Source organism: Pezoporus wallicus, unplaced genomic scaffold (assembly GCF_028554395.1).
Source record: "Pezoporus wallicus isolate ANWC-B61680 ecotype Strahan unplaced genomic scaffold, APGP_CSIRO_Pwel_v1 contig_6732, whole genome shotgun sequence".
Classification (NCBI taxonomy): Eukaryota; Metazoa; Chordata; class Aves; order Psittaciformes; family Psittacidae; genus Pezoporus; species Pezoporus wallicus.
Window position 1 is genome coordinate 1401086 of NW_026638638.1, and position 26288 is coordinate 1427373.

General features: G+C 37.0%; 1 protein-coding gene across 1 annotated transcript in view; it reads left to right on the top strand.

Annotated features, from left to right (window-relative positions):
• RAPH1 (Ras association (RalGDS/AF-6) and pleckstrin homology domains 1) overlaps nt 1-26288 on the top strand; it is a 90130-nt gene that overhangs the window by 12946 nt on the left and 50896 nt on the right. The window contains 2 exon segments of the mRNA XM_057411712.1: nt 22006-22125; nt 26071-26176. Of these exon segments, the coding sequence (XP_057267695.1) occupies nt 22006-22125; nt 26071-26176 (226 nt within the window).

Sequence of the window (26288 nt, forward strand, 5' to 3'; positions counted from 1 at the left end):
TTCCTGTACTTGGGCTTATGTTTGCATGTGTGCTCTTTAAGCTTTATTGGCTAGAATTGTCCAGCGGGAGAAACTACATCCACAGTGAACCGGACAGAATATTGTTCTTGGTGCTCCCCATCTCAAAATGCACATGTGGGTAGGCTGGATAGTATAATTAGCTAGTCCTGTGTTTTGTGTGTATTCTTCTCAGCTGGGAGAAATTCTTTAGATGATGCACAAGGATTGAAAAAGGGGCTGCAAACTTGCTTTCTATGACTTGAGTGCATTTTAAAAAATACAAACTGGCAGGAATAATAAAGCTGGGAAGAGGTACTGTTCAAATTGGCTTTACTATTTAGCACAGAAGGGTGTGAATGATTCCACAGATGTATTGTTTTTAATTTTTAATTGTTTTCTTATGAGAGAAGGTTGTGCCATCAGGTGAGAAGTTGAGATGAGGGATAAACAAGGTCTTAGGATGCATTTTTTTTTTATTTTTTTTTTTTAATAGGTATTTCTTCATAAATGTTGTGGGGCATGATCTGGCTTGTGATTGAGCTGTTTGATCTCCAGATCTCATGTCCATTAGTTGCATTGAATGGATAGAGACAGTGACCTAGAAATAGTGCTAGGAGCCAGGCATGGAGTCCTGGTAGTCATCAGCAGTATTGCTGTGGAACCATAGCCTGTCAGTTCCCTTAGTAAGTGTGAAGGCTTCTTGGCAGTTCTGACAGAACAGCTGCAACTGATGTTACAGAATACTAGCAAGTAATTGTTGAGTCATTTGCTGCTGATTATTCTAGCCACTGTCCAGTAAAAAATGAATTTTGGCTAGCTTCTTGACTAAAATTTTCACGTGCACATTGATGACCAGTCTTTCAAAAAGTGGTTATTACACTAACTTTGCACTGAGTACGGCTTGTCAGGCTTTTGCTACACTGCTGTGTGTTCAGCCAATACCAGAATGTGAGGTTAAGATCTTAGAATACTCTTGAACAATAAAAGGAGAGCAAAACAGCATGACCAATATCTTCAGCCTTCTCTAACTTCAGTAAAACTGAATTGTGTGTACTGCTGCCTTCAGTACCATGGGAAAATTGTCCACCTAATTGCTTCCTTATTTTTTCTTTTTATATGTGTCATCCTTCAAAATGTATTGCGGGATTTCTGTTAAATATAGAAGAGCATTTTCAACAGAATGTCAAGTCCAGTTGTATGAGAACAGAAGTTTCTTCAGGTTCATCAGCATAATTTGAAACCTAGCATGTGTCTGAGTAGTTTAATCTGAAAAAAAAACTACCCATCCCTAAAATGTAACTATGTTCTGTGTGGAAATGCTCTATTTATTTATTGAGATTTAAGTATTTGAGGATTCTTTGTAATGGATTATGTTGGTAATACTGCCTACCTCTTATATAGTGCCTTTTATGAGCGAGTGTGCGAAAGTATACTGGTGTAAATAAAAGTAAAGTAAGGGTTTTTCCTTTCTAACTTTCTGACCTCTCCAATACAGTTACAGCTAGAAAGTGATGGCATTGAGTACTAGGAATCAATCCTTGGTTCGTGTCACCAACAGTGTTTAGTACTGTAACAACGATATGTGGAAATATTTCACAACTTTATTGCACTGACTTTTGGTATTGTTTTTCTTTTTTTTCACAGAAGGTGCACTTTTCTTATTTGTTTTTCCTTACTTGAAGAAGTGTAGAGTCTTGTGGTTGGGTTTTTTGTTGTTTGTGGGGTTTTGTTTTTATGTGAAAATGTGGTTTTAGTTTTTCCTTCCAGTGTTCGACTTGCAAAATTAAATTTAAGTGGCATACTGCCTTTTGTATACATGTAATGTTGTCAAATCCGAAGTACGCTATTTTAAGTCTAATATTTCTTGACCTTTTTAACAGTGTATTTCTTTCTGCTATCACTTCCTTTTGGAATAAGAAAAAACCTGTTTGTTTTAGATGAATCAGAAAGTTTATATAGAGAAACTTGGATTTATATACATGTTGCTTGGATTGTATGCTGTACCCTGCAGATAGTCTTAACCTTTCCTGTGATGGGAAGGTGAGGTCTTGTGGTTCTTTTCAGTACTTGATTATGAGAGGGGAGTGATGATGTGTTTATACTTTCAAGACCAGGTTGGACGAGGCCTTGGGTGATATGGTTTAGTGTGAGGTGTCCCTGCCCATGGCAGGGGGGTTGGAACTAGATGATCTTAAGGTCCTTTCCAACCCTAACTATTCTGTGATTCTATGATTCTGTGTGCAAGCTTTGCATCAAGAAACCTCCAATATGAACTTGTGGATTATTTCTGAGTTTAGACATGACATTAGCTACTTTTATTTACTTATATCTTGAGGGTATTTTGAATGTGGCATCTGAAGTATTTTGCCTAGTGGTGTCAGCAAGCATAGGAGGTTTTCCTAAAATTTTGTTTTGTACTTTATTAAATATCTGGGTTGTCTTTAAAGTCTGATTTTATTTTTTTTTTTTTGTTCCACCCCAACCTGCAGAATCAATTTTTCAGTGAACTTCTTGATGTTCCAATTTATACAAAAGTCTGTAGAGATTAAATGCACCAGAAATGCTCAGAGATTGTTAAAACCAGATAATAGCTCAACATTGGTGTATATTTTTATTTTTATGGAATGGTTTGTTAACATTTGACCTTTTTAAAATCTGTTGCTTTGAATTACGTCAAATACTTTCAGCCATTGAGTCATGAATAACATAATTCCATCTCTTAGTCCTCCTCTAATATATCTATGTGCCATGCAAATTCAGATGCCTTGTTTTTTTTTAGGATGGACTCTGTTATGTTCTCTGTTACTTTATTTTAAAGGTCCAATGTTAACTTCCTCTGTTTATGCTTAGAACCATCTTGTGTCATATCAGGCTACAGTGTGAAAACCCATTTTCCTCATGGAAGATTGTAATGTGAAGCCTAGTGAGGGACAAGCCCTGTTATATTGCTAGCAGTGTTCCTGAAAAGCATTGACCAAAGTGTTGTTGGATAAAGTGTATTACCTGTACAGATTTTGGGACCTCCAAAGAAGGAGCTTCATGTCAGTCCAAGTGTTTCCCGCCTTGCTGATGCAAACAGGTATGTGGCATTATCAAACACACCATTCCTGTAGTCTGGACCTGCTCTCTGACAGAAATTATAAATAAGTATACGTAACCTTTAATTGTATATTTTAGTAATTATAAGCTACCTTTACTGCAGAGAGATGTTGGGATGCAGGGAGAATGTGAAGCTCCTGGTAGAATTAAATTTATAAATGCAAAACTGATATTTTTTTTTTTTTTTTTTTTGGAGTGGTGGGGGCTTGGAAGCCTGTTCTGATCTGTCACCAGCTGTCCCTTTAAGATGTGTGAGGCTGTAGCTTCTGTCAGCAAAACTTTATAAATCCTTTGGAAAGATAATAGGTAGAAGTTGCCAGCAAGACTTAAACCTGAGTGGGTGGTTAGAGGCCTGAAGAAAGACAGGAAACCAATAAAAGCCATGAAATAATTAATTGTTTTTTTTAGCCTTCATTGTAAATCCTTTCATGGTGCTGCTTTTTTTAATTTAATTTAACTTGAGACAGAGAACTAAGATTCAAGCATCGTAATATGTCCTACAAAAAAGGAAACTAAAAAAGTGTTCTAGCCAATTCACACCTCGCTGTTATCCATCTGAGGAAATAAGACTGTAGGCTAATGGAATATTCAACAAACTTCTACATCTGCATAAACTATTTCATACTGTAATAGACAAACACAACTTGGAGATTATTTTACTTGTAAATATTGAGGTGCTAATAAATTGAGAGACTTATTGTAATGTGGGTTTTAAACTGGTTGCTGTCACCTATGTTTTAAATAGTTACTTTTGCCACTTTGGCACATTTTGGGTACAGCAAATTCATGCAGATTGGTTCTTTCCTGCCAGTCCTTGTCCTTAACAAGATGCGAATGTGGTCCAAGTAATTACCATTTCTACTGTCACAAATTACATTCTTTATACAGTGTGGTCAACTCAGTACAGCAGCTTTAGCAGTAAAAATAGTCATTGTAGTACACATTCCACTTTTAGTGTTCTGTAGCTTATTCATCTGGCTCAGTCTTTATACCAAAGAAGATATTTTTGAGGAAACAAAAATAATTGTTCTTTTGGGATGTTCAGAAAAAAACTTTCCTCTGAGGCTTGCCAAATTGTTACACAGCTGTTAAGATGATATAATGGTTTTTTGTTTGACTAAGGTTGTAAATAAGAACTTCCTTCCTCCTGCATTTATAATAGATCTATCTGTGTGCAGAATTTATGATAAATTTCTTCCAAATTTCTCTTGAGGGAGAGTACCTATGAAATGCTTACAAACTTCAACATGCACTTTATATTTGCTTATGAGGTGGGTGACCTAATTTTCTGTGAACTAGATATAACCTCCTCCCATAGCCCTGCCAAAAAAGTATATATCTAGAATAAGAGTTTGTCCTGGTTTTATAAAGCAGAAAAATACTCTTCTGTGAGAATTCTTGATCAGAATACCCTTGATCTTGGAGGAGTTCACAAGGGTGAAATTACAGTCAAGCATACTTAGACTTCAAAAATGGGGTCAGAGCGAAAAGTAGGTTCTCTTTTGTGTATGTTGGGCATTCCTGCATTTGTTGTGAGCCCTGTTTCCTGCTTCTTTCCGAATTATGCTGAAGGAAATAGCAGCACTGGCTGTCAGCCTTGTGGACACAGGCTTAACTATTTTGAAAGGGAACTGAGAGTGGCTGCAGTGATATTGTGAACTGAGGTAGTATTTTGCCTTAGGAAAGGCATGGCTCTTTGAGCATGATGCAAATTCAGTATGTGTTACAGTAAGCTTGATTTTAGCTCTGTTTTTCTAATTATTTTTTAATGTTTAGAAATTGCATATAATTGTTTCATGTGAAGACATGAATTATGTTCTGTAGGAAAAAACAGGTAGGTATTAATAAAATAATGCTTCTATAAAAGTTTTGGGTTTTATTAACAATACTGTAGTATCAATACATCTGTAAAAGGTGGTTTTATTTTTTATTTGGGTATTCCTTTTAACAATATTTTGGTAGTATTACATTTGTATCAAGGAAAAATGAAGGAATTAAAATACCTGACTAATTGACAAAAGTCATCTATAATACAGTCTTGTAAAGTTTTCCATTTTTCCATTGAATTCAGCAAAGAATGAGCTCTGATGGCTTCTGATATTAAGATGTGATGGCAAAAAGGCAGGCATGTTTGTTTCTTGACTAACTTGCTTGAAGTTTTCTGAAGATTGTGGGTTTGATTCTCCATTATGTAACAAAATAATTACAGTAGATATGTTGCATGATCATCTTTAGAGCCAGCTATTCGGAAAACAAAGACCCTGCTCTTCAATGGCAACAAACTGTGCAGAGTATCATGAGAAGCCATAGCCACAGCTGACAGTGTAGTTGGCTGGTAGCTTTGTTTGAGTGCTGAGCTCTGTACACCTGCTGAAATAAGAAATTTCAAGATTTCATTTGAGTTAGGAGTGCCTTGAGAGTATGCTAGTGAGATGTGTCAGTGCTGGACAAGGGCAGTGGGAAGTGGTCATTCTTACTTCTCCAGGAAACAGAATATGGGTCTCACTTCATCTTTCCGTAAGAGAAAGATGATTTCAAACACTTAAAAATTGTCTGTAGTTGCAATTTGGGTTCTCTAAAAATTTAGAGTTAAGGTATTCAGGGATCTACAGCAGGGTATTCTTATAAGTACTCTTAACAATAAGTAAAGGTCTAGCACAAGATGCTTTTTAAAGTGTCATTCCAAAGGAATTTTGCAGTCTTGACTCTGGCAATGTGGGGAAAAGATTAGAAAATTCTTACGTTGACGGAGTTACTCCAGACTTAGCTTGGCACTGTTAGTGTGTCTGGTCTATACACAGAATAGTGTGAGCCCTTAGTATTCTTTGTTTGGAATTATGAGTGTTTTGGTTGGTTGGTTTGTTTGATTGTGGGTTATTGAGGTTTTTTGTGTGGTGTTTTTTTTGTTGTTGTTTTTTGCTAGTATTTTCAAAATATTAATATATGTTGAAGTATTCTTATGAAAGAATTTGAATTTAGGTGTGTCTGAAAATATTACATGTAAAGGCATGGAGATACTGTCTTTTCATGTCTTGTGCCTCAGTGCTACAGAGTTAACCCTGAAGTTTTCTGTATTCAGAATTATTAATGTATTTATGGATAATAATGTTCTTTTTTTAATTTTGTCTTCCCAAATTTTGCAACTTTGGTTTAAATGTAGTCTTCAGTAACTTGATAGGTACTAAAGTACTATCTTATTAACTGTTAAATGTTTGTAGTGAAAAGTACAAGCTTTAAATGTTTGTAGCAAAAGTAATTTATTAAGACTTATCTGTATTACAAAATCAGTAAAATGAGCCAATCTTAATATGCATTTGATAGACATAAATATACATCAGTACAAATGCAGTAAAATTATAAATGGTTTTCAGTGTCTTGTATGTGTTTGCATATGCATGCATAGGTAGCATTTGAAATTTTTCTCCATACTAATTGGAAAGGTGCCCTTTTATATTTATTATGAATTTAAGAATGTAACCCAAGTGTTTGAATTTTTTCATAATGTGCTCTGTGATCTAGATGAAGAGTTGCAAGTTAACAGGTGAGTCTGTTACAGGTGAGCTTGCTGCTGCCAGGAAGGGGTACTTGTTTGTTTCTCTGTCCCTTCTCCCAGATGTCCCAAAAGAATGGTTGGATCTCATATTTGCTTTGTCTAAGAGTAATCAATCTTTCTGCTAAGTTAGTAAGCAGAAATAATTTTGATGTTTGGAGTGTTGAGTGAGTTTTCTGGTGGTTTAGAAAGTTAAGCGGGTTCAGTGATTTTCTGGAACTAAGTAGTAGCAGATGGAGGGGGGTGAGAGTCCTTCCCTTTTTTGACTGCAGTGCGGTATTAGGCTGCCTCAGGTTTTAATGTCTAGGTTATAATTTTTAACTCTAGGAACAGGAGCTTAAGAAAAATGTCAGGAAAGCTTGCAGAAACATTTTACCAAATGTTTCTTTCTTTTGGAAAGTTGGCTCTGGAATAGAGGGAAAGATAACTTCGCAGTTTTGTTGCTTCTGAGACAGTTGTCTCAAGTGTTTTCTAAAATCAAAGAAAATATCCATGCAAAATATGTTGGTTTTGTTGTGTTGGCTGGGGATTTTGTTCATGTTATTTTTTCTGTTTTAATATCCTGTAGATCTTAAATGCTAATAATGTTAATAAAGTGACTGAATTTCTCAAATGCTTTGCTAAAAACAAGTGTTTGTAGATTTTCCCAGCTGATACGGGTGTGTTTGATGAATAAGTCGTCATGCGGACTAATACAAGTAGGAGGTAGGCTGCCCCTTTCACAAATAGCATGTTCCTGAGAGCAGGTAAAATTGGAGGATTTGGTATTGGAAGTATCTTAAAGTTTGGTGCTCAGCTTCTTCATCTGCAGTATATTTATCCCAGGAGAAGACAGGAAGGAATAAGGAGGAAGTGTGTGCTGCAGCCCCTCCTTTTTTAAGTTTTTGTAAACAGCAAAATTTTTTTACTCACACTTTGGTGTTCTTTCCCTCTCATCATCTAAATCTTTCTTGCATTTATCTATTGATTACTGCAACATCAAATTTACATGAGAGAGAAGAATTATTGAATTCTGAGTCATAGAACTTCCAGGTGTGTTTATAAGAAAAATGTAATGTGAAACATAATGTGCAGTGATTATATGTCTGTGTGTATAATAGCTGCATTCAGCCACCTGCCTAGGATTATCCTTCACTGAATAAAAACCTCAGTTTAAAAGTTGGTGCAGGGGATTTGTTTTAATTGGGAAACTTTTTTGGAAAATACCTTGAAACTTAAGTTTGAGTTGCATTGTGGACTCTGACTCAAATGAGTTATTTCCCCCCCCCCACATTTGCAGTAGCAAATCGCTCTTTAGTTTTCATACTCAAGAAGAGTTCTATTCACAAACCTACTGAGTATTGTGGCAGCAGCCTTTGCAGTAGTTGTTTATGTGACTCAGGTGCTGAGCTGTTTAGAAAAGGCCTCTGCAGCTTAGGATCTGAACAGTGTTTCTTAGGAATGCTGGCCTAATCCCATGAATTTAAATCTTTCCGTTTAAAGTCCTTTAACAAGGCCCAGCTGTCAGCCCTATCTTCCATGGTGGTTCTACTGTACAGAAATTTCATGTTCACTTCCTCAGTGGCATGACTTACACTTTCTTTTTTCCTTTTTGCTATGGAAGCAGATTTTGTTACTTTTTCAGGAATGTGTGCTTTAAAATACTGATTCTGTGTTAAATATTTACATTTGTTCTTAATCTCTGCAATTAAATTCTAGATAAAGTCCTTTTGGTATGTGTCAGTTGGTGCGTAACTGGCTTTTAGAATGCTCTGACCTTTGACATAACAAAACTTTTTCCTTTTTTTTTTTTCTATATTGAGGTTGCTTTCTTGCATTAAGTGCTTTTTTCCAGGGAGTACAGTCAAGAACTGGTGGTTTTCCCCCTTCCCTCCCTCACTCTGTGCTGCCAAGATTTATTTAGAAACCGAAGTAATCGGGCTTCTCAGTATGAACATGTATCTGTAGAGCACATCTTATATACAAAAGTATTTAAAAAAATTAATGAGTTTCAGGACTCTTGAAGCTAGAGATTAAGGTCAGTGCTCAGTAGGCAGTGCTTAGATTCCTCTTAGCAGTCTGTGGCAAACTTGATTGCTTTATACTTCAAATTGCTTATACTGGTTTGAGTTAACGTGGACTTCTTGGTTTAAGGTAGTTAAACCGTCTTTCCAGAGAAAGGATGTTGAATTGACAGTAGAAACAAAATCCCAAGAGAAGCAAGTATTGAAAAAAATGCAGGGAGAAATATTGTCAGTTTTCTGTTTTCCTTTAGACATTTCTGAGAATTTTTCAGTGACATTCTGCTAAAATGGCAGAGAAGAATTAAGTTGTATTTTCAGTCTGTATCAGTGATGAAGGTGACTTTCAGTATCTCTCACAGATCTCAGCAATTTGTGCAGACTTTACTAGAGAATAGTGATGGTGGAATTGTTACAGGCTTTGGCACCTGTGCTCAATCAGAGGTCTTGTGGAAGTTGTTTTGTGGATTGAGATCAGTTCTGGAATGGCTTATCTCTTACTATTTGAGGAGAAAAAGATAAAGCACTCAGAAGAAGAGTTGTGCAAGTATAGGTCTTCCTTCAAGGGATTTATTTTCTTTTTCTTGCCTTGTGAGGATGTCAAAATACAACTTGGATTCTTCTAGTAGCAAGAAGGAAAATGATGAGTTGCAGTTTATGCAGCAGGAAGATGGCTTTCTGTGTTGTTATTTGCCTGTGAGATTTATGGAGATCTGGTATTGTGCCTAGTCACCTCAAGACGCAAGGGATGATGCTGAAAAAGTACCCTCTTGAAGCAGTGGTGGCTGTGCAGTTGTAAGATTCGTAAGCATGGTTTTCCATCTACATCCCTATTGTGCTGAGCTTGTCTGTACTGCCTCCTTTTCATGTCACATAGTTGCTCCCAAATTTAATTGTGTGGCAAGGGCCCCTTCGGCCCATGTGGCTCATGTCACTAGCTAGTGAGCAGTGTTGGTTTAATGCCAAAAGCTCCCCTCACCTTTCATGTCATAGAAAATTACTCCATTCCTGCTAATTTCCATCCCTTCTTTTCAGTCTTGACTGCTAGGACTTATTTCTGTCCCGTGCCCCACATCAGTCTTGCTCTAGCTAGACTCACAAGGCTCTTCTCTGTGCAGTCCCTTCAAGCCCTCCCACAAGGCACACTTTTTTCCATGGAAAAAGCTCACCTTACAAAGTATTTTGTCATGATGCAGTACTGTATATCCATTTTATTTTTTTTCCCCTCCAGAGTTGACTGGCAATTTAAACACTTGAATCCTGTTTTACTAGTGACTTAAAATATAAAATCAATTGAGCTGGGGTAGCCTGTCATTTAGATATGTTTTGGTTTAAGCCAGTGTTGTTGTTGCTGTTTGCTTGGCTTGTTAGGAGTAGGGTTATGTTGTTTTGTCATGGCTAACTGTAAAATCAAAATGTGTTGACTCATAAATGCTAAGAATGAAACACCTGTGTACTTTAGGTATATCAGGCATTCATTTGTGGGTTTTCCAAAAAAAATAGACAGTTGTGTTTTTGGGTTTTTGTTGTTGTTTTGGGTTGGTTTTTTTTGTGTTTTGTTTTGTTTTGTTTTTTGTGTTTTTGTTTTTGTTTTTTTTTCCCTGGAGATGATAGTTCTAGCTCTTCACAATATAATAATGTACCACAATGTACCAGAAATCAACTTATAGCCTGTTGCAACTAAGGTCAGTGTAAAGAATATATGTGCAGAATCACAGAATTGCTAGGGTTGAAAGAGTTCTCTGGAGATCATCTAGTTCCTATATGAAAGCTTATATAAACAAACAGCATTCTTCACAGGTTGTTTTATTATAGCTAAAGCAATACTCTTCCATTTTTTTTGAACTGTGGTTCATAGGCTGTCACTAGGTGCTTGTTGAAAGGGATTTGGCAACTTCTTCTGAGTCTAGATAGTACCCACATATACAGCTTGCCAGCGTCTGGTGTGGTATCTTAAGTGGATATTGGCATAATGATTATTTTTAACCTTTGAGAGGGTCCCTTGAGCAAAAATTAGTTTTTAAATGAGCTGAAGCATAAAGTAGCTCAGACTCATGAAGAAATACTCTCAGCTGTTTTGTAATTTGACCTGTGACCTAAGTGATTTTCTTGCACCTCCCTCCTCCTGTTTGATCATTCATGTATACCATCTACAAGCACTGTTAAGATGTCCAGCTTTTACATGCAGCTGGCAGTTACTTGCTTTATTTTGCTTTCTTATGGTTGAAAGACAGCCTAGTAGATGTATAAAAATTAATTTGAGTTATTTGTTCCTGGTGGAAAAAGGCATTATAAAAGCGCAACTAACCAGTCTGTAAAGGCATGTGAATTTTATAGTGATCAGTTCATGAGTGCTTCTTCCCTTCCCAAGTGCAAGGTGAGCCTAAAGAGCTGGGCCACAGCTACAAGAGTATTTGGGTATTTCCAGCAATCTATCTGTAAGGCCAAATACTATAATAAAATTGATTGCTATTCTTAGTCTGCCGATGGAGAAAAGAGGCTACATAATCCTTTCTGGAATGGATGAAGTTGCAAGAGGCAAGTAAGCACATTGTGCTTTCTAGTGTTTTAGTTTTTTTTCTGGATTGAAGAGAAGATCCACAGGGAAGTGTGGGAGGTTGAGTACCTGTGGGGAACTATCATTCAGGAGGTGACCAGAATGGTATGAATGCACCTGTGCACAGGCTAATCTCACATGCTTCTGTTGTGTTATTAAATTAATGCTTAGTTTAGTTTTGGCAGTAAAGTGGTTTCCTTTAAATGAAGCTGACAGTGAAGTTTTTCAGTGTCCATTAAGTTTAACTGTGGATGTATACAAAGCCATTCTTTCATGATGTGTTTCTTCTCATGTATTGTTTGAGATAACCCCTCCTCTGAAGGGCATATCCCTTCATGCAGTTTCATGGTTCAGTCATCCGAATTAAGAAGGTTTCCTTACCAATTGCACTGACATAAAGTCCCTCTTTTTTGCATTGCCTGCAAATAGAACAGTCAATACACCTGCATTTTTAACAGCAAGGACAAGAATGGAACTGTATACAGCCTCAGAGGAAGAGGGGAGAAAGTAGATCTGCATCCCAAAAAGATATTTTGCTCATTCCAAAGTGAAAACTGAATGGGAAGAGATGCTACAATAGTATTTGTGTTATGGTAACTGCATAATGAAGATTCTGGAAAACTGCAGCTGATGTATATTTTTAAGTACATCTCTGCCTACTGGAAGCAGAATTTACTTTAATGGAGATTTAAAGCTATACATAAAACATAGATCTGCATTACCAAAAGATGTTTTTCTCGTATCTCTGTTGAATACTTCTTTTGAAGGCTGTTGTATAGCCCTTCTGCAGAATAAGACAGCCTTGATTTTGTGTGTTATTGCTTGGTTTTGATTTTTTTTTTTCTGTTCATTAAAATTCAGTCAACATTAGCAGCTATAGAGGAAAGAGAGGTCCAAATGAGACATGGCAGAATTGTTAGACCTTTTGCATTATCATTTGGACTGTTGCTAGCAGTATGTCTGAAAGTGTTGTCCTCATTGCAAAATAAATCCTTTTTTTAGGTGATGTAAAATACCATGCATGTTTCTGTGCTTTATTTTTAGTCAGATTTTACAAAGAATGATGGTGAAGGTTAAGTTATGGATGTAGGCAATTTCCTTCTTGTCTCTTCCTAAACCATAAGTGGTTTGCTTTGTATTTCTTGCCTTGGCCCTTATCTGGAAGATGAAAATCTTCCTTTAATCTTCTAAGCATGTCTGTTATAGTTGTGATGATAAATGCATAGTAAAATGTTAAAGGCTTGCATTTTTACTTGCATCAGTAAGCCCTTGGGAAGTTTCAGTAAAAGTTCAGGCATCTAAGTTCTTTGTTTCTTTTTCTAAGGTTTTATATAAGCTTTAGTAGAGCTTCAGGCTGGCTGATCAGTATGTGCAAGTCTGCCACGTCATTAGGAGATGTGCACTTCTGGATCTCTCATCCACTTCCTTTGTGTACTCTGGGGGTGAAAGGATTGCCTACATTGCCCTTAGTGTTCTCATATCATTTGCAGCTGTGTATTAGGATAATAACTGTGATTGAATTTAATGTCATGCTTTAGGACTTGAGTTGCCTGCTGTGATCAGGAATGTTTGTCTTCTCCCTGTGCAGCTGCACATTTCCTCCCTCTTCCTCCCTTCACAATTAATAAACTATTTAGTGGTGTTATGTTTTCCTGAAATGTGTGGCCATAGCTAGAATTGGGAAAGCAGAACAAGGAGCGCAGTGGTCTGAGGTAGGGAATCATCATCCCGAGATGCTTGCATAGTCTCTCTTGCTGTGTACTCAAACAAGTATCTAGAGTTGGCTGAAATCTGTTCTGCCTCTATCCCTCAGACCAAATCAGCAAGAAATGACTGATAATTTTTCTTTTTTCTAATCTGTGTGGACCAGAAATCACTCTTTGAGGCACCTGAAATTTGTTTTGTTTAGTAATTTTTTACATAGTGTAGAGAATCCATCAACCTTCAGCCTGGGGGGAACTTCAATGGCCTGCAACATATAGTAAGTATAATCTTGGGGATTTATAGGAAGGATTCTTCTGAAAGAAAAACTTGGGGCTGAAATAGCAGAACTAGTTGTGGGTCACTTGTGGTTCTTCAGTGAGTAAGAAAGAGATGCATTTTAATGAGCACTTAACTTGAGCAAAATTTGCTGTTTATCAAAAAATCTCTAAAACAGGTGGACCTGATTGTGTTATATCTTCTTCAAATACTGTCATGAGTGTGTTCAAAGTATATGTTGTCTGGAGTCAAGCATAAATAACCACCTTAAAGCTTCGAATTTGTAAATTCGCAAATTGTGTAATAAAGCTTACCTTGTCTATGAAACCTTTTTTGGACATCTAGCTGCCTTTTGTCAAGGTTGCAGCTGCTGTAAGGTATTTTTCTTTCATATATAATACAAAGTGCATCCTCGGTGTTGGTAGTACTTCCTACTAATAGCTTAAAAAGATCAGTTATATAAAGAAATCATTTACAGACATGTACTTCTTGAAGGCACTGCATTAAACTTAGTTCTGCCCCTCTTTCTGCATCAGTTTATTAATGTTTGTTATTCTTGGTTTGGACATCATTCCAAAGCTAAAACTAAATGGGAAGTGATGCTACAATAGTGTTTGTATTATAATAACTGTATAATGAAGATTCTAGAAAATTGCAGTTAATGTATATTTCTAAGTACATCTCTGCCTACTCAAGGCAGAACATAATTTGAATAGAGATTTAAAGCTATATGTTTCCCTAGCTTCCATAATCTGACTCTGTTTTCGCACTGAAAATTCTCTAATCTTAACTGGTAAAACTAAGATGTTGGCTCCTGCAGGTAGTGAGTGTCAGTATTTTAGAGAACACCTGTATTTTATCTTCTGCTTGAAAAATATTTCAGCAAAGGCAGCTTTCGTTTTTATGAACTCTGGCAAAGCAGCTTTTTAGAAGTGTCTTCAGGTTGCCTTAGTAAAGAATCTGCTGTGATACATAATGTAATCTGGGATGTTTTTTTTTTAATGAGAATTAATTTAGTGCCCACTTGGGTACGCTGGCTGGAATCTAGGTTCAGGAAATGGGATGCAATGATAACCCGCCTTCTTTTCAACGCAACATCTGTTTGGCTAGATGCAAGACAAGCACTGAAATATATCAGAGGGTATGAAGGTTTTATTGTGTGCTTTCCCAACAGCATGAATTTCAGATGCAACTGTATTCTTAAGTAGTTTCAATGATTTTGGTGTGTACCAGCTCTTACAGGAAGAAAGGTCTTTTAAATATCTTCCATTATACAACGGGTCACCCTATAAAGACTAATTTAAAATTTCAGGCTGTAATTATGGAAGCCTAAAATAAATATAAATGGTAATAATAATACAAAAACAGCTTAAGTGATTGAGAAACTAACCCCATGAAATATCGGGTAGAGTTCTGCTTGATCTACTTTGCATTTTACCTCTCTCTTCAAGGTTTCACACAAAGAAGGGTTGGGTGTGTGGTATTTTGTGGGTGGGACATCAGAAATATTTCCTATTGTGTTATTGTAGAAATCAAGAAGATGAAGTAACATTTTAGTATCTTCAGTTTATTTATTTCAGGAAATCATGGGTTCCTGTGTCAAATTAGAGTGGGGGTGTGCAAGTTTTGACGAGGGAAGTAAATACAAGGGAAGTCAGTAGCTACAGTGGATGTGAATATGGACAGTTATGTTTTTCTGTTTCTTTATGCTGCTAGCCAAAAGGAGCTTTATTCTTCCATGTTTGTATTGTCTGTGAGGAGTACTGTGTTGTCATGTGCCAGCTTAACATACTGTCTGCTTAATTCTAAAGATGTGCTGCTGAATCTGTGGAAGACCAGGGAGCAACTGTGGTGTGTTTGACTTTCCTGGTTAGGTTAGAATCTCTGGGGATAAATTGTTGAACTGCCTGTTATAATCTGAAAGGCATTAACGGTGTTCTTATGAAGAGCACTGAGTTCTAGAAAACCTGTGTTTACTGTATACAGCACTGATATGTTTTGGGGGATTCCAAGAAGAGTGAGACAGTTTGCTTTGATGTTACCATCTGATACCTGATTAAGACTTTTTTCTTCTTCCAGTTATTTTTTCAAACAACTGTTTCATTAGCAATTGCTAAACTTTATGTAAGTTATGTGTTCACTTGTATTGCTCTAAATATTTATATTGCAAACTTATGGATAATGTAAAGAAAAATATTTTCAAGAGTTTAGTGAAAGCATTGTTGTTTAACTGGGCTTAAAATACAAACAGCTACGGGCAAAGGCAAGTTCTTGTACAGGCATGTGCTTAATTTTAGGAGTAGTGTTGTATATGTTTGGCTGAGTAACTGTTACTTTCAGCGGCTTTTAATTGATCTTTTATTGAAACTCTAGCCTGTCTGCAATTCAAAACATGCATTTTCAGACGCAGTTTTCTTTACTGTGGTTTCAAAGTTACCTTCTTGCATCTTAACCAGATCAGTAGGTAAGGGAGGGAATATTGTGGGAGTTACGCACGTCCCAGCTAAACCTGAGAATAAGGCCTTACAGTGAGGACACCTGGTTTTCAAACTTGCTGGATTTCTGCAGTCCAGACCAGCTGTTTGATATAACGTAAAAGACTTGAAAAAGAAATGTGCTCAAAAGGCACATTGCTTTTAAGACTTTTTTAAGGTATTCTTTAATTATTTGTCTTCCTTCTCCTAATGGCTTTGAAGGGAGAGAAGGAAGAGCAGGAAGCAGGTAGCTGATTTGCATCAAAGGTTGTCACATTCCCTAATAATCTAGTGACCTAGTATTTAAATACATTAGTAACTATGAATGTGTTATACACCTTAATTATATCTATTGATGTGTGATTAGATGCAACTATTTCTTTCTTGAATCTTATATTGAGGCAGGTAGATATTGCTGTCCAGGACCTCAAGAGGTTACCATCCATGCTACTTCTGGGTATGTGAATCTCTTCATGTGTGCAAGGAATAGATTCAGTATTTTTTCACTTTAAAGCTGTGTTGCATAAATAGGTTTACCTGTTTAACTGGTACAACAAAGTGCACAGACATTTTTTGATTTTGTTAAGACGTGGCAACAGATCCTATGTTTGTGTAATACATAAATGTAGAACATTATCTGTTAAAATTATTGCCTGAGTAATTTCAGGAACACATGGTGTTCATTGGTTATAAAAGGTCTCTTTGCTTTTAATGAAGTGCCTGAAGCTTTATTTTTTATCAGACATTCAATGTATTTTCACCTTGTGTGACTAGAAGCCTGGAAAACTATTGCCTGTAGCATGATTCAAAAAAAAAAAAAAAAGAAAAACAAATGTCAAAGTTGTCTCAAATTAGTATAGTGAAAGAGGCTTTCACTTGACGTAAGATTTTTATTTGGGATGCTTTGAATTTGAACTTTTAGGCTGAAAGATTCTTATCTCAGTTTTTGAATTCGAGAGGCGTTGTGGTACCTGTGTGCTGTAGGGGCCTTGGGATGTATTCAGCTAGTACCTACGCTATTTGAAGCTAAAAGGATATAAATACTCTTCTGTTCAGTTTTTCATCTAGATTACTCTTAACATAAACTGGGTTACAGGACATTGGATAATGTGCAAAGAGTTTCCCATCACTTTCTAATCCACCTCCAGATCTCTTTTTCAATAGTTAATTTCAGAATATTTTATGCTTATTAAGAACAAACATGGAAATACTAAAGCAAGTTATCTTCACTGTGTCATTGGCTTAGTGTGCTGCAGTATTCAAGCTAAAAGAGAAATGTTAATGTTCATTATAGCATAAGACTTTATTTTTCTTTCTGAAAAAAGAAAAATGCTGGATTTTATTGATCACTGTCATGCAGTGTACTAATATGAAACAATTTATGCGTTCAAACTAATTATTTATTTCATCATTTATTAGTTACTTCAAGAAAACGTGTAGAAACATGAATGTGAGCTGTGGCTGTCAGTTTTCTAAAATCATTTTGATTTTTTATTTTCTTTTTTCTCCTGTGTAAGTAACTTTATTTCTTTAAGCAGTCAGGTGAACAAGTATTAGAGGTGAAAACCTGCTAGGATCTTATGTGTGCACACGGCTTTTGTGCTCATACAGCATAGTACTATAGTGTTATGTTATATACAACTTAAACAGAAATAGATACTGCCATGAGAACCCATGGGTGATCAGAAATGGAAGAACTCTGATTTACAAACCAGCTCCTAATAGAGTGTGTTTTCAAAACCAGAGTATGCTATAGAGTTCCTTTTGGTTTCCGAGATTAGGTTTTGAAATGCAGAAATAGGTCACTTGTCCAGGTAGTGTTTTGAGTGCTTCTTGTTGTCTACTGTATCCCTATAATAGATAGTTACAAAATTCCATAGCTTTTTTTTTTTTTTAATGAAGAAAATCCTTAGTTCAGTGACAAGCATGAGCACGTACAAGCTTATGTTTAAATGATAAGAAAGGTTAGGGGTGAAAACATCAGTTGCCTGAAAGAGACATGATTTGTTTTCATTTGGGGGTTTTATGCTGTCAGTTGCCTTTGAACATGCTTAAGCATCTAGTTCAAAATGCTTATTACAGTGCTTCTGAAATTAGTGAATATAAACATATTCTTGTTACTGACCCTTTAAGCACATTAGCATTTCCAGTTAGATATCTGTTTTTCTCTGATATCTTTCTGTCATCAAGTAAGTGCAGTATAGGCAAATCCTGCTGTCACATTCTTTTACAGCTGCTTTTTTTCAGTACAGAGTGTTTTCATTCTAAGGAGATATTGTTAAGATAATAAAGTTTCCTATTGTGTTCAACTGGGTTGACTTAAGGTAGGAACTGCGTCTCAAAGTGCAAGTCTGCAGAGTGCAGTCTCAGTGAAAGACACTTTAAGTACACTTTTGATTAGAACTTACATGCCCCAAAGCTGTTGCTTTCTGATCACAGCAGTTTGTTGAGTTTTGGATTTCTGTGATGGTGCATTTTCTTGAAAATGTCAAAATGGTATATTTGAAGCATTGTTCTTGGGCTTTTCATCTTTCCTTTGGTGTTTTGAAATCGCATCATCTCATGCCTTGCCCTGGCATGCTGAAAGTTGTAATGGCTTATAATATATCTTTATTTTTTTTCTAAATTATTGGTAAAGTTGAGTTTTTTCCTTACAATGTAATTGAAATAGTAGGTAATGACTAAATGTTGCAACTGGTAACTTCTAATGAAAGCCTCAGTCATTTTTCATAAAATAAGATTAGAATATTTTTTTTTAAAAGCTAGAATATTATGCTTCATGCATTTGAAAGTGAACAGACCTAATGAGCTGTTTTGGAAACCAGGTAGATGACATACAGTGACTATGGCATTGCCTGGCTAAATAGTGTTTCAAACAGATAAAGTTGACTGTAGTGGAAAACAAAATAGTACATGGAATATACTTCAGTTCAGGAAGGGCTTGAATATGTAAGACTGTGCCATATTGGTACATTATTTTATCTAGGTATACCAGAATGATGCTGCTCATTTTAAGTACTATTCTGACATGCACTTGAATAGAACATGAAGTGTTGAAAAGTAACTTGAATCCAGAAATTACTTTGGCATTTTATCGTGTATGAGCTAAGCAGAAGCAACAGCTACTTAAACTCTGCTACCCTGCAAATGCTTTAGGAATGTAAGTGGCTTTGTGGTATCACACTAGGACAGTTTATTCCTTTTTATTTCTTAGATCTAATTTAGTTCTAAATGTCTCCTTCAAACAAACACAACAAAAATCCCAAACCAAAACCACAATAAAACACACATAAACCCCACCCAAACAGGTGTATCCCCCCAGCACTTAAACCATTTTTTTCTTTCTTGTTAAAAATAAAAATGTTGTATCCTTGGAAAGGTGTGATAACTCCCAGTTAGGTTGTGACTTGCTGAAGTATGGCAGGTGTTTGCTGTGAACAACGGTGAGGAAGAAAGTGGCTGTAAAAAAGATGTCAAGCTTTTGAACTGGAATGTGCTTTCTGTTTGAGTTGTTACTGTTTTGAGTTCATATGTCAAAAGTTCAGATGCTGTTATCTGAGCATTTTGTCTCTGCCTTCATTTGTTAAATTAGTCCTTTAATTGATGTCGTTTGAGATCTCCTTCCCTTCGTGGAGCTTCTGCTAAGACAGATCCCTTGTACAGAACCAGCAAGTTAATATTAGCTGTTTCTTAAGTGAGACACTATCCTCTGTGTGCCTTTTGCAAGCTCATAGGAAATGCAGCTGATGTTAGGAAGCTTGGGTGGGGACTACAGGGAGCTGGCAAATACTACAGAGTTTAGTGCCAGACATGCTGACACAACAGTACTTTACTTGTAAAAGTTTTCTTCAGGCTGCTAATTCTGTCTTCAGAGTAACTAGAACTAAAGCAATGTCTCTGATGCCAAGTTAAAATAGCTAAAGCAACAGTTTATGGGAAATTAAGAATGCCTGTTTCTTTTCACGGTTTACATCCTCAGAAATGCTAGAAAAACGAACAAGCTCCTCTCTTAATGAAAGGATGAGTTATGAACAGTGCCATAGAATGGATGCACTGCAAAACAAGCCCCATCTAACTGTAGCATAAGTGGCAAAAACAGCTGAAAGAGGGAAAGGCTAGCAGTGTGAAGTCTCTGTAAATACAGAGCTCTGTCTGTTTTCTGTCACAGTTTCCATTTATGTGATATGGCAGTTCACAGTCATATTTCCTAAGGCATGCTTTTAATAACTACCCTTAGCCTTCAAATAAGAATTCTTTACTTCAAGTGTATCTAGCCATTGAGAAATGCTGTGGTGTTGAATGCGAATGCTGTTACTTAAGGTGATATGGTCAAACTCTGTATAGTGTTTTTTGTCTTGAATTTGCAGTATTTCTGGTCCATGTAAAAGCTGAAGGAGTAGTAAAGCAGAGCTTTGAAGGGCTGTGAAAGTGGAATCTCGCTTCTGTTTGTTTTGCAGGAGTTCAGGGAGAGTATGAGTTGCTGCTACCCCGCTGTCTCCATTTCTGTATGTGCAAGGGCTTTCAGGTGACATCATGGAGACAAATCTTGCAGGGGGAGGCATGCCTCATTTATAAAAGATAAAAACTGGTGCAGTGTTGGTAGAAGGATGCAGCTCAATTACATAAGCATATTGGCATTTTTTTTTTTGGACTTCAGCACTGCTCCGAGATTGTAGGAAGAGCTTCCTTCCCTTCCCGAGTGCTAGAATTACTTAACAGGACTGAAGTGTTGAAAGAAATGAGATTTAGATGGTAAATTGAATCTGTTCAGTGTTTGCTTGGTGCAATATACCATGCCAGGTTAGCTTTAATGTTATTACCCCTTTTATGGGAAGCAGCTGCATTGTGCTCTCCCACAAAAGTAAAATCTCAGTAAAAGATTCTTTGCCTAGAGCAACTGGATGGCAGTATTTTGCATCCATGAGAGGCGCTGGCTTCTGCTAACCTCAGAATTGTAGATCACCTATGAAGTCTCTTGTTCCCTGATTCTTTTATCAAGGTAAAGTGAAATATAAGCAATATATAAATAGAAGGAAAGGCTGTTTTAAAATCATGGAGGTTATTTTGCATTAACTGTTGTCATATGAAGTCAAAACTGGATTGAACAGTTTTTCTCTGTGGTCATCTTTTTCTTTTGTAACCTCTCTAATCAGCTCAATTCTGCAACACTGATGTATTTCAGACTAAGGTTCGTCTTTTCCTGAAGAGTAGCATTTAGAAAGTTTGCTTTTAAATCTACAAAACATACACAGGTTTCAGAAAGCACCAGTTTAGGAAATTGCTGTGTAGCCCATTACTTGACCAAATCAAGGTGTATGGCACACTGTAGATTTTTTGTGCATCTGTTGGTGGCAATCTGTTCCCATGTCTCTCTGGATGTTCTGTAGCACATCTGTAGGGATTATACTTCTATAGTGCCTCATTGCTCACAAATTGTTGCCTGTGTTGTTTTTCCTCCCAAGTATGTAAATTTTCATTCTGAACTAGATCCTGGGTTTAACAGTATGACTGTACCAAGGAAGGCATATGTATCTTAGCTCCACATAAGGGGTCTGGAGATCATGTTTGGGGAAGAGAATAGAGGCTTGTTTAACAAAAGATTAATTTCCTTTGAGGTAATAACAGAAAACCTGTGGAGAACATTAAGTCTTTATCTTGGTCCCTGAAATCTGTTGAATGAATGAGGATCTGATAGCTATAATGGTGACCCTCAGCTTCCAGGGAGGAGCTTCTTTGTTGGGTAAAAATTGTGCATTATCACTGAAGTGATCTGGACAGTCTCCAAGATTTAAACTGTCTCATGGGATGTATTGCTGGCATTCTCTGTGGCCTGTTTAAGCATTTCTGTTTACAGATGTGTAGAGTCAACTATCTGGAGCACAGGGAGACTGCACTTCCTGTGGGTTGAATGGTGTTGCTTAACTGTGGTCAGCTGAATTCCTTGGACAAGACTTGAATTTTTGTAATGTAAAATCAACAGTCTTTGCCAACAATAGCTGGCAATGAATGCATGTGCAAGGCTAGCATGAATTAATTTCTGATGCTGTATTATATATTGTGGACTCTGGATTTTGTTTTTTTTTCCTGCATGGTTCTGACAAAAGTGAGCTGCAAGAATGGCTTTGTAATTATTCATTCCAGCTTTCACGCTAACTCTTTACTTCTGAGCAGGGTAAGAAACTGTGAATGTATGCAATTTTTATAAAGCTTTTATAAAGCTTATGGACAAATATGTGCTTTGACTTCAGAATGCTTTTTCATAAACTTAGTAGCTGACACCAGATTTATTAGACACTGATACAATTTGAGTATCAAACTTATATATGTATAATTTCTTTTTTTCAGATGGAGCAATTATCAGATGAAGAACTTGACCATGGTGCAGAAGAAGATAGTGATAAGGAAGATCAGGATCTGGACAAGATGTTTGGGGCATGGCTGGGGGAACTGGACAAGCTCACACAGGTTAGGGAGGTTTCAATCATCTCGCAGAATAATTCTTTATTAAGTATTGCATGTTGCTTTTCAGTTGAATCATAACTACTTAGCGCTGCTACTTGCAGCCAAGTAGACTGAAGCATGTGGCCAGCTCAGTACTCTTCAAATATTTCTAAATTGGCTTGTTTTCCCCATCTCAAAGTTGTTAAATTCGTTTTTCAAAACCTGCTAGTTTGAGCTTTCCCAAAGGCAGCTATGGAACTGGTATTTGTCCTCATGTATATGATGAAACATTGACTTAAGCTGGCTAGAGATAGGCTGTATCTCCAAACATACGGTTGGACATTGTCTAGCTATGACAGGCAGTATTTATTTGTTGCGCCTGAAGAGCAGTAGGGCACAAGACATTGTGAATGTTGTCACTGATGACATGGTAAGGTGCCCTGACACACCCTGGAAGACTCGCCATTATTCCAGAGAACCCTTCCTACAGCTGATGGGACATTTCCTTTTGGAAATGTCTTCTTTCTAGGGCTTTTTCTTTTCTTCGTAAGCAGATCTTGCATTTTGTGTAGTATGCCAGACTCCCAGGGTGATAGACCATTTCTCTGTGACTGTTTTTTTTCAACCGTGTGAGCTGGCTCCCCTGAATAAGGTATTTAATCCCCTCCCTCTTTGTCTGAAGAAAGGTATGATACCTCAAGTTTAATAAAGCTAGAGAAGAGGTAGCTTTTCTCATCTTCATCATACCCAAAGACTGAAGGAACATTGAGCTAATCCATGTGACAACATTTCAAATTCAGACTTGCCTCTGATACCTTCTGGTTAAATTTCTGCTTGCAAGATCTAAATGTAGAGAGCACTCTAGGGGAAAATGATTTTATGATTTCCCCCCCCCCCCCCCCCCCCCCCCCCCCCGAACTTGTACATGTAGGAAAATAAAGAATCCTGTCTTTTAAGATGAATGGAAGACAGTGAAATAAATCTGTGTATCTATAGGAACTCTTGTTTTTTTTTTTAACTTCCTGTGAAGGATTTCTAACTGTAATTGGGAGGCGTTTTAGAAGCATGGGCTCTGTAAATTATCTCAAAGGAGGGTCTTCACAGAAGAGCACAGTGGATAGTCAGTCTTAGTTTTTTTGTTCTCTGCTCCATTTTTTTCAAGTATGACCAGCCTAGAAATACAACCATACTTTACTTGGGGCTTACAGCAACGCTGTTGACGTACAGGCTGATGTCTCAATGGTGATGTCTCAATTTGCAATGATTATCCGTGCAAAGTTATTAAAACGTACTAACAGTTAAAGGGATGACCCACTTTATTTATTTTTCTCTTTCCTATTACTGTACAACACAGTTTGCAAGGTAGCCTGACAGTTGCCCTTCTTTTGTGACGACTGAGAAATGACACTTCCCCAAAACTTTGAATGACCTCATATGGTTTTGTGTAATAAACAAGTTAATGCAGTTAGTTGTGTCTCAGTTCGTTTGATGAAAAGTGATTGTATTCTGAAGCAGCTGTCCCAATAAAGCCTGAATAAAGGGGGTGATTAGAGCTAATGAGCTCCAAAGTGCATTCTCCTGCATCTCATCATTTGTTTCTATTTATCAACTGGATGCTAAAAGCAGTAGGAGGAAGGGATTTTTTTTTGCCCCTGAGTTCCTTGAACTTCCTTTTTAGGTTTCCTAAATGTTTATTTGTGGGGGAGATTGAAAGTAAGGCCCAGATTTCTCCCCAGATGCAAGTTCTTCTTAAAAAATTTGTAGTTGTTAAGATGCCCATGAGATCATTTGAATTCACTTTGCCCTCTTTGACTGTTGGTCTAATAAAAGCATTATAAAATATAGTCACAATATTTGCAGCACAAGAGCAGTGTTTGGCACTGATGCAGAGTGCATTAACATTTATCCAGCACTAGTTATCCTACTCTGTGGTGCAGGTTAAAGGAAGGGAATCTTGCCTTGCTTCTTATGATCATGCAGACCTAAGCTTTTGGTGCTGTTCCAGTTTTTAGCAGTTCTCCATACTGGTAGTGAGCGTTATAATGTGTTATAGGGAACGTACCCTGATAATAGAGTATTTCATGTGTGTCTCTAAGGATGTGAAATACTGAATTTAATAATTAAGATAAAACACTTTTTAGATGCTTTAAACTCAAATGTATTTGTTTTACAGGATACATGTTGTGGTAATTCTATGTGTTCAACCTGAAAGAGCTGTAATTTGCCTATTGTGTCTCCAGTTTGACTGCTGCCTCTAGGGTTGTAGACAGATGTATTATTTTTATTTTTTTTTCAGTTATCCTGTGTTGGACAATATGTAAGCTCTATGAAAAGTACCAGAGGTGAGGTTTTTTCTACCTGATGGAAGACAAGGCTGCATCACTTGCTTCTCCTTACTAAGTGATGGTTGACTTCCCAAAACAGTGATTTATTTATTTGTTTTGAAGTTCAAACCAAACTGAGGAGAGAAGGGAGTTCAGCAAAAATAAATAGTGGAGGAAAAAATAGTGCATTTGATTTTTAACAAAAAGCTTGGTGAGAAACCTTGTTCTGTTGGAGCTAAAAAGATGCATTTCTTTCAGACGAGCATACCTTCAGGAAAGCTTTATTGGAACAACTATTGCTTAAATTCAAACCATTTTCAGGCCTGTTGAGCCTCAGCAACAGCAAGAGCTATGTTCCTCATGTAACCTTGTCACTCCAAGGGTACCAGTTCCAGACCCGGTCATCTTGGGTCACCAGCTGGGTGATAGTGACCTACTGCTTGCTACTTAAAAAATACTGGTATTTATTATAATATTATGCTCACATTAGCCTTCAAAACATAACTTAATGTATTAGGTAGAATTATGTCTCCCCCTCCTAATACTAGTTTTTCTTTAAAAAATTAAATTACCTTACATAAACTGGGGTTTGCTTTCATAATTTAGTGTTTTTCACAGGAAAGATGAAATGAGAAAAATGTCTGAGTTTAGCCAACTTTAAATCCCTTTTAATAAAAACCAGTTCTTCATGGAATGCTTTCATGTTCTTATGCCATGCTTATGCTCATAAGCTAATGATGCATTTCTTAGAGAGGATGCCACAGTTTTGAATGTGTTTACACACTTGTGCAGTTCACTGCAGATTCGTTGTTACAGGTAAGCCAGCTGTCTGTTTCAGAGTGAGCTGGTACGTAGCACCACTTAAAAATGTATTTGGAACATAGAATCATACAACAGTTAGGGTTGGAAAGGACCTTAAGATCATCTAGTTCCAACCCCCCTGCCACGGGCAGGGACACATCACACTAAGACATGCCATCCAAGGCTCTGTCCAGCTTGGCCTTGAACACCACCAGGGATGGAGCATTCACAACTTCCCAGGCCAACCCATTCCAGTGCCTCACCACCCTTACAGTAAAGAACTTCCTCCTTATATCCAATCTAAACTTCTCCTGTTTAAGTTTTAACCCATTACTCCTTGTCCTATCACTACAGTCCCTAATGAAGGGTCCCTCCCCAGCATCCCTATAGTCCCCCTTCAGATACTGGAAGGCTGCTATGAGGTCTCCACGCAGCCTTCTCTTCTCCAGGCTGAACAGCCCCAACTTCCTCAGCCTGTCTTCATACAGGAGGTGCTCCAGTCCCCTGATCATCCTCGTGGCCCTCCTCTGGACTTGTTCAAAAAGAATGGACATGCTTCCATTCTTTTGATTCTAAAAGAAAGAAAAAAACAAATAAAACAGAATGTGTTTAACCTTTTTTTTCCATTGAATATCTGATGTGTATTTCAGTGTTTGAAATCTAAAGCCTGAACAAGAGTTGGTGGTTTGTTTCTTGTTTTGGTTTGTTTTGTTGTGTTTTTTTTTTAACATGCCAGGAGTTTTTGAAAAGCTTCTCTTAAAGAAAGTTACTTTTATCTTAAATGTTTGCTTGCCCAGTTCCCTGTCAAAACTATGTCCTGTCTCTTTTTTTGTTTTTTTTTCAGAGTTTGGATACAGACAAGCCTGTGGCACCAGTCAAGAGATCACCCCTCCGTCAGGAAACCAATCTTGCCAACTTCTCGTATCGCTTCTCCATGTACAATTTGAATGGTTTGTTGAATTATTTACCCTTTCAAATATTAGTTTAGGGAAAAAAAGACCAACCTATTCCAGCTATAAATGAGAACATTGTAAAATATAAGTACATTTAAATATACTTCTA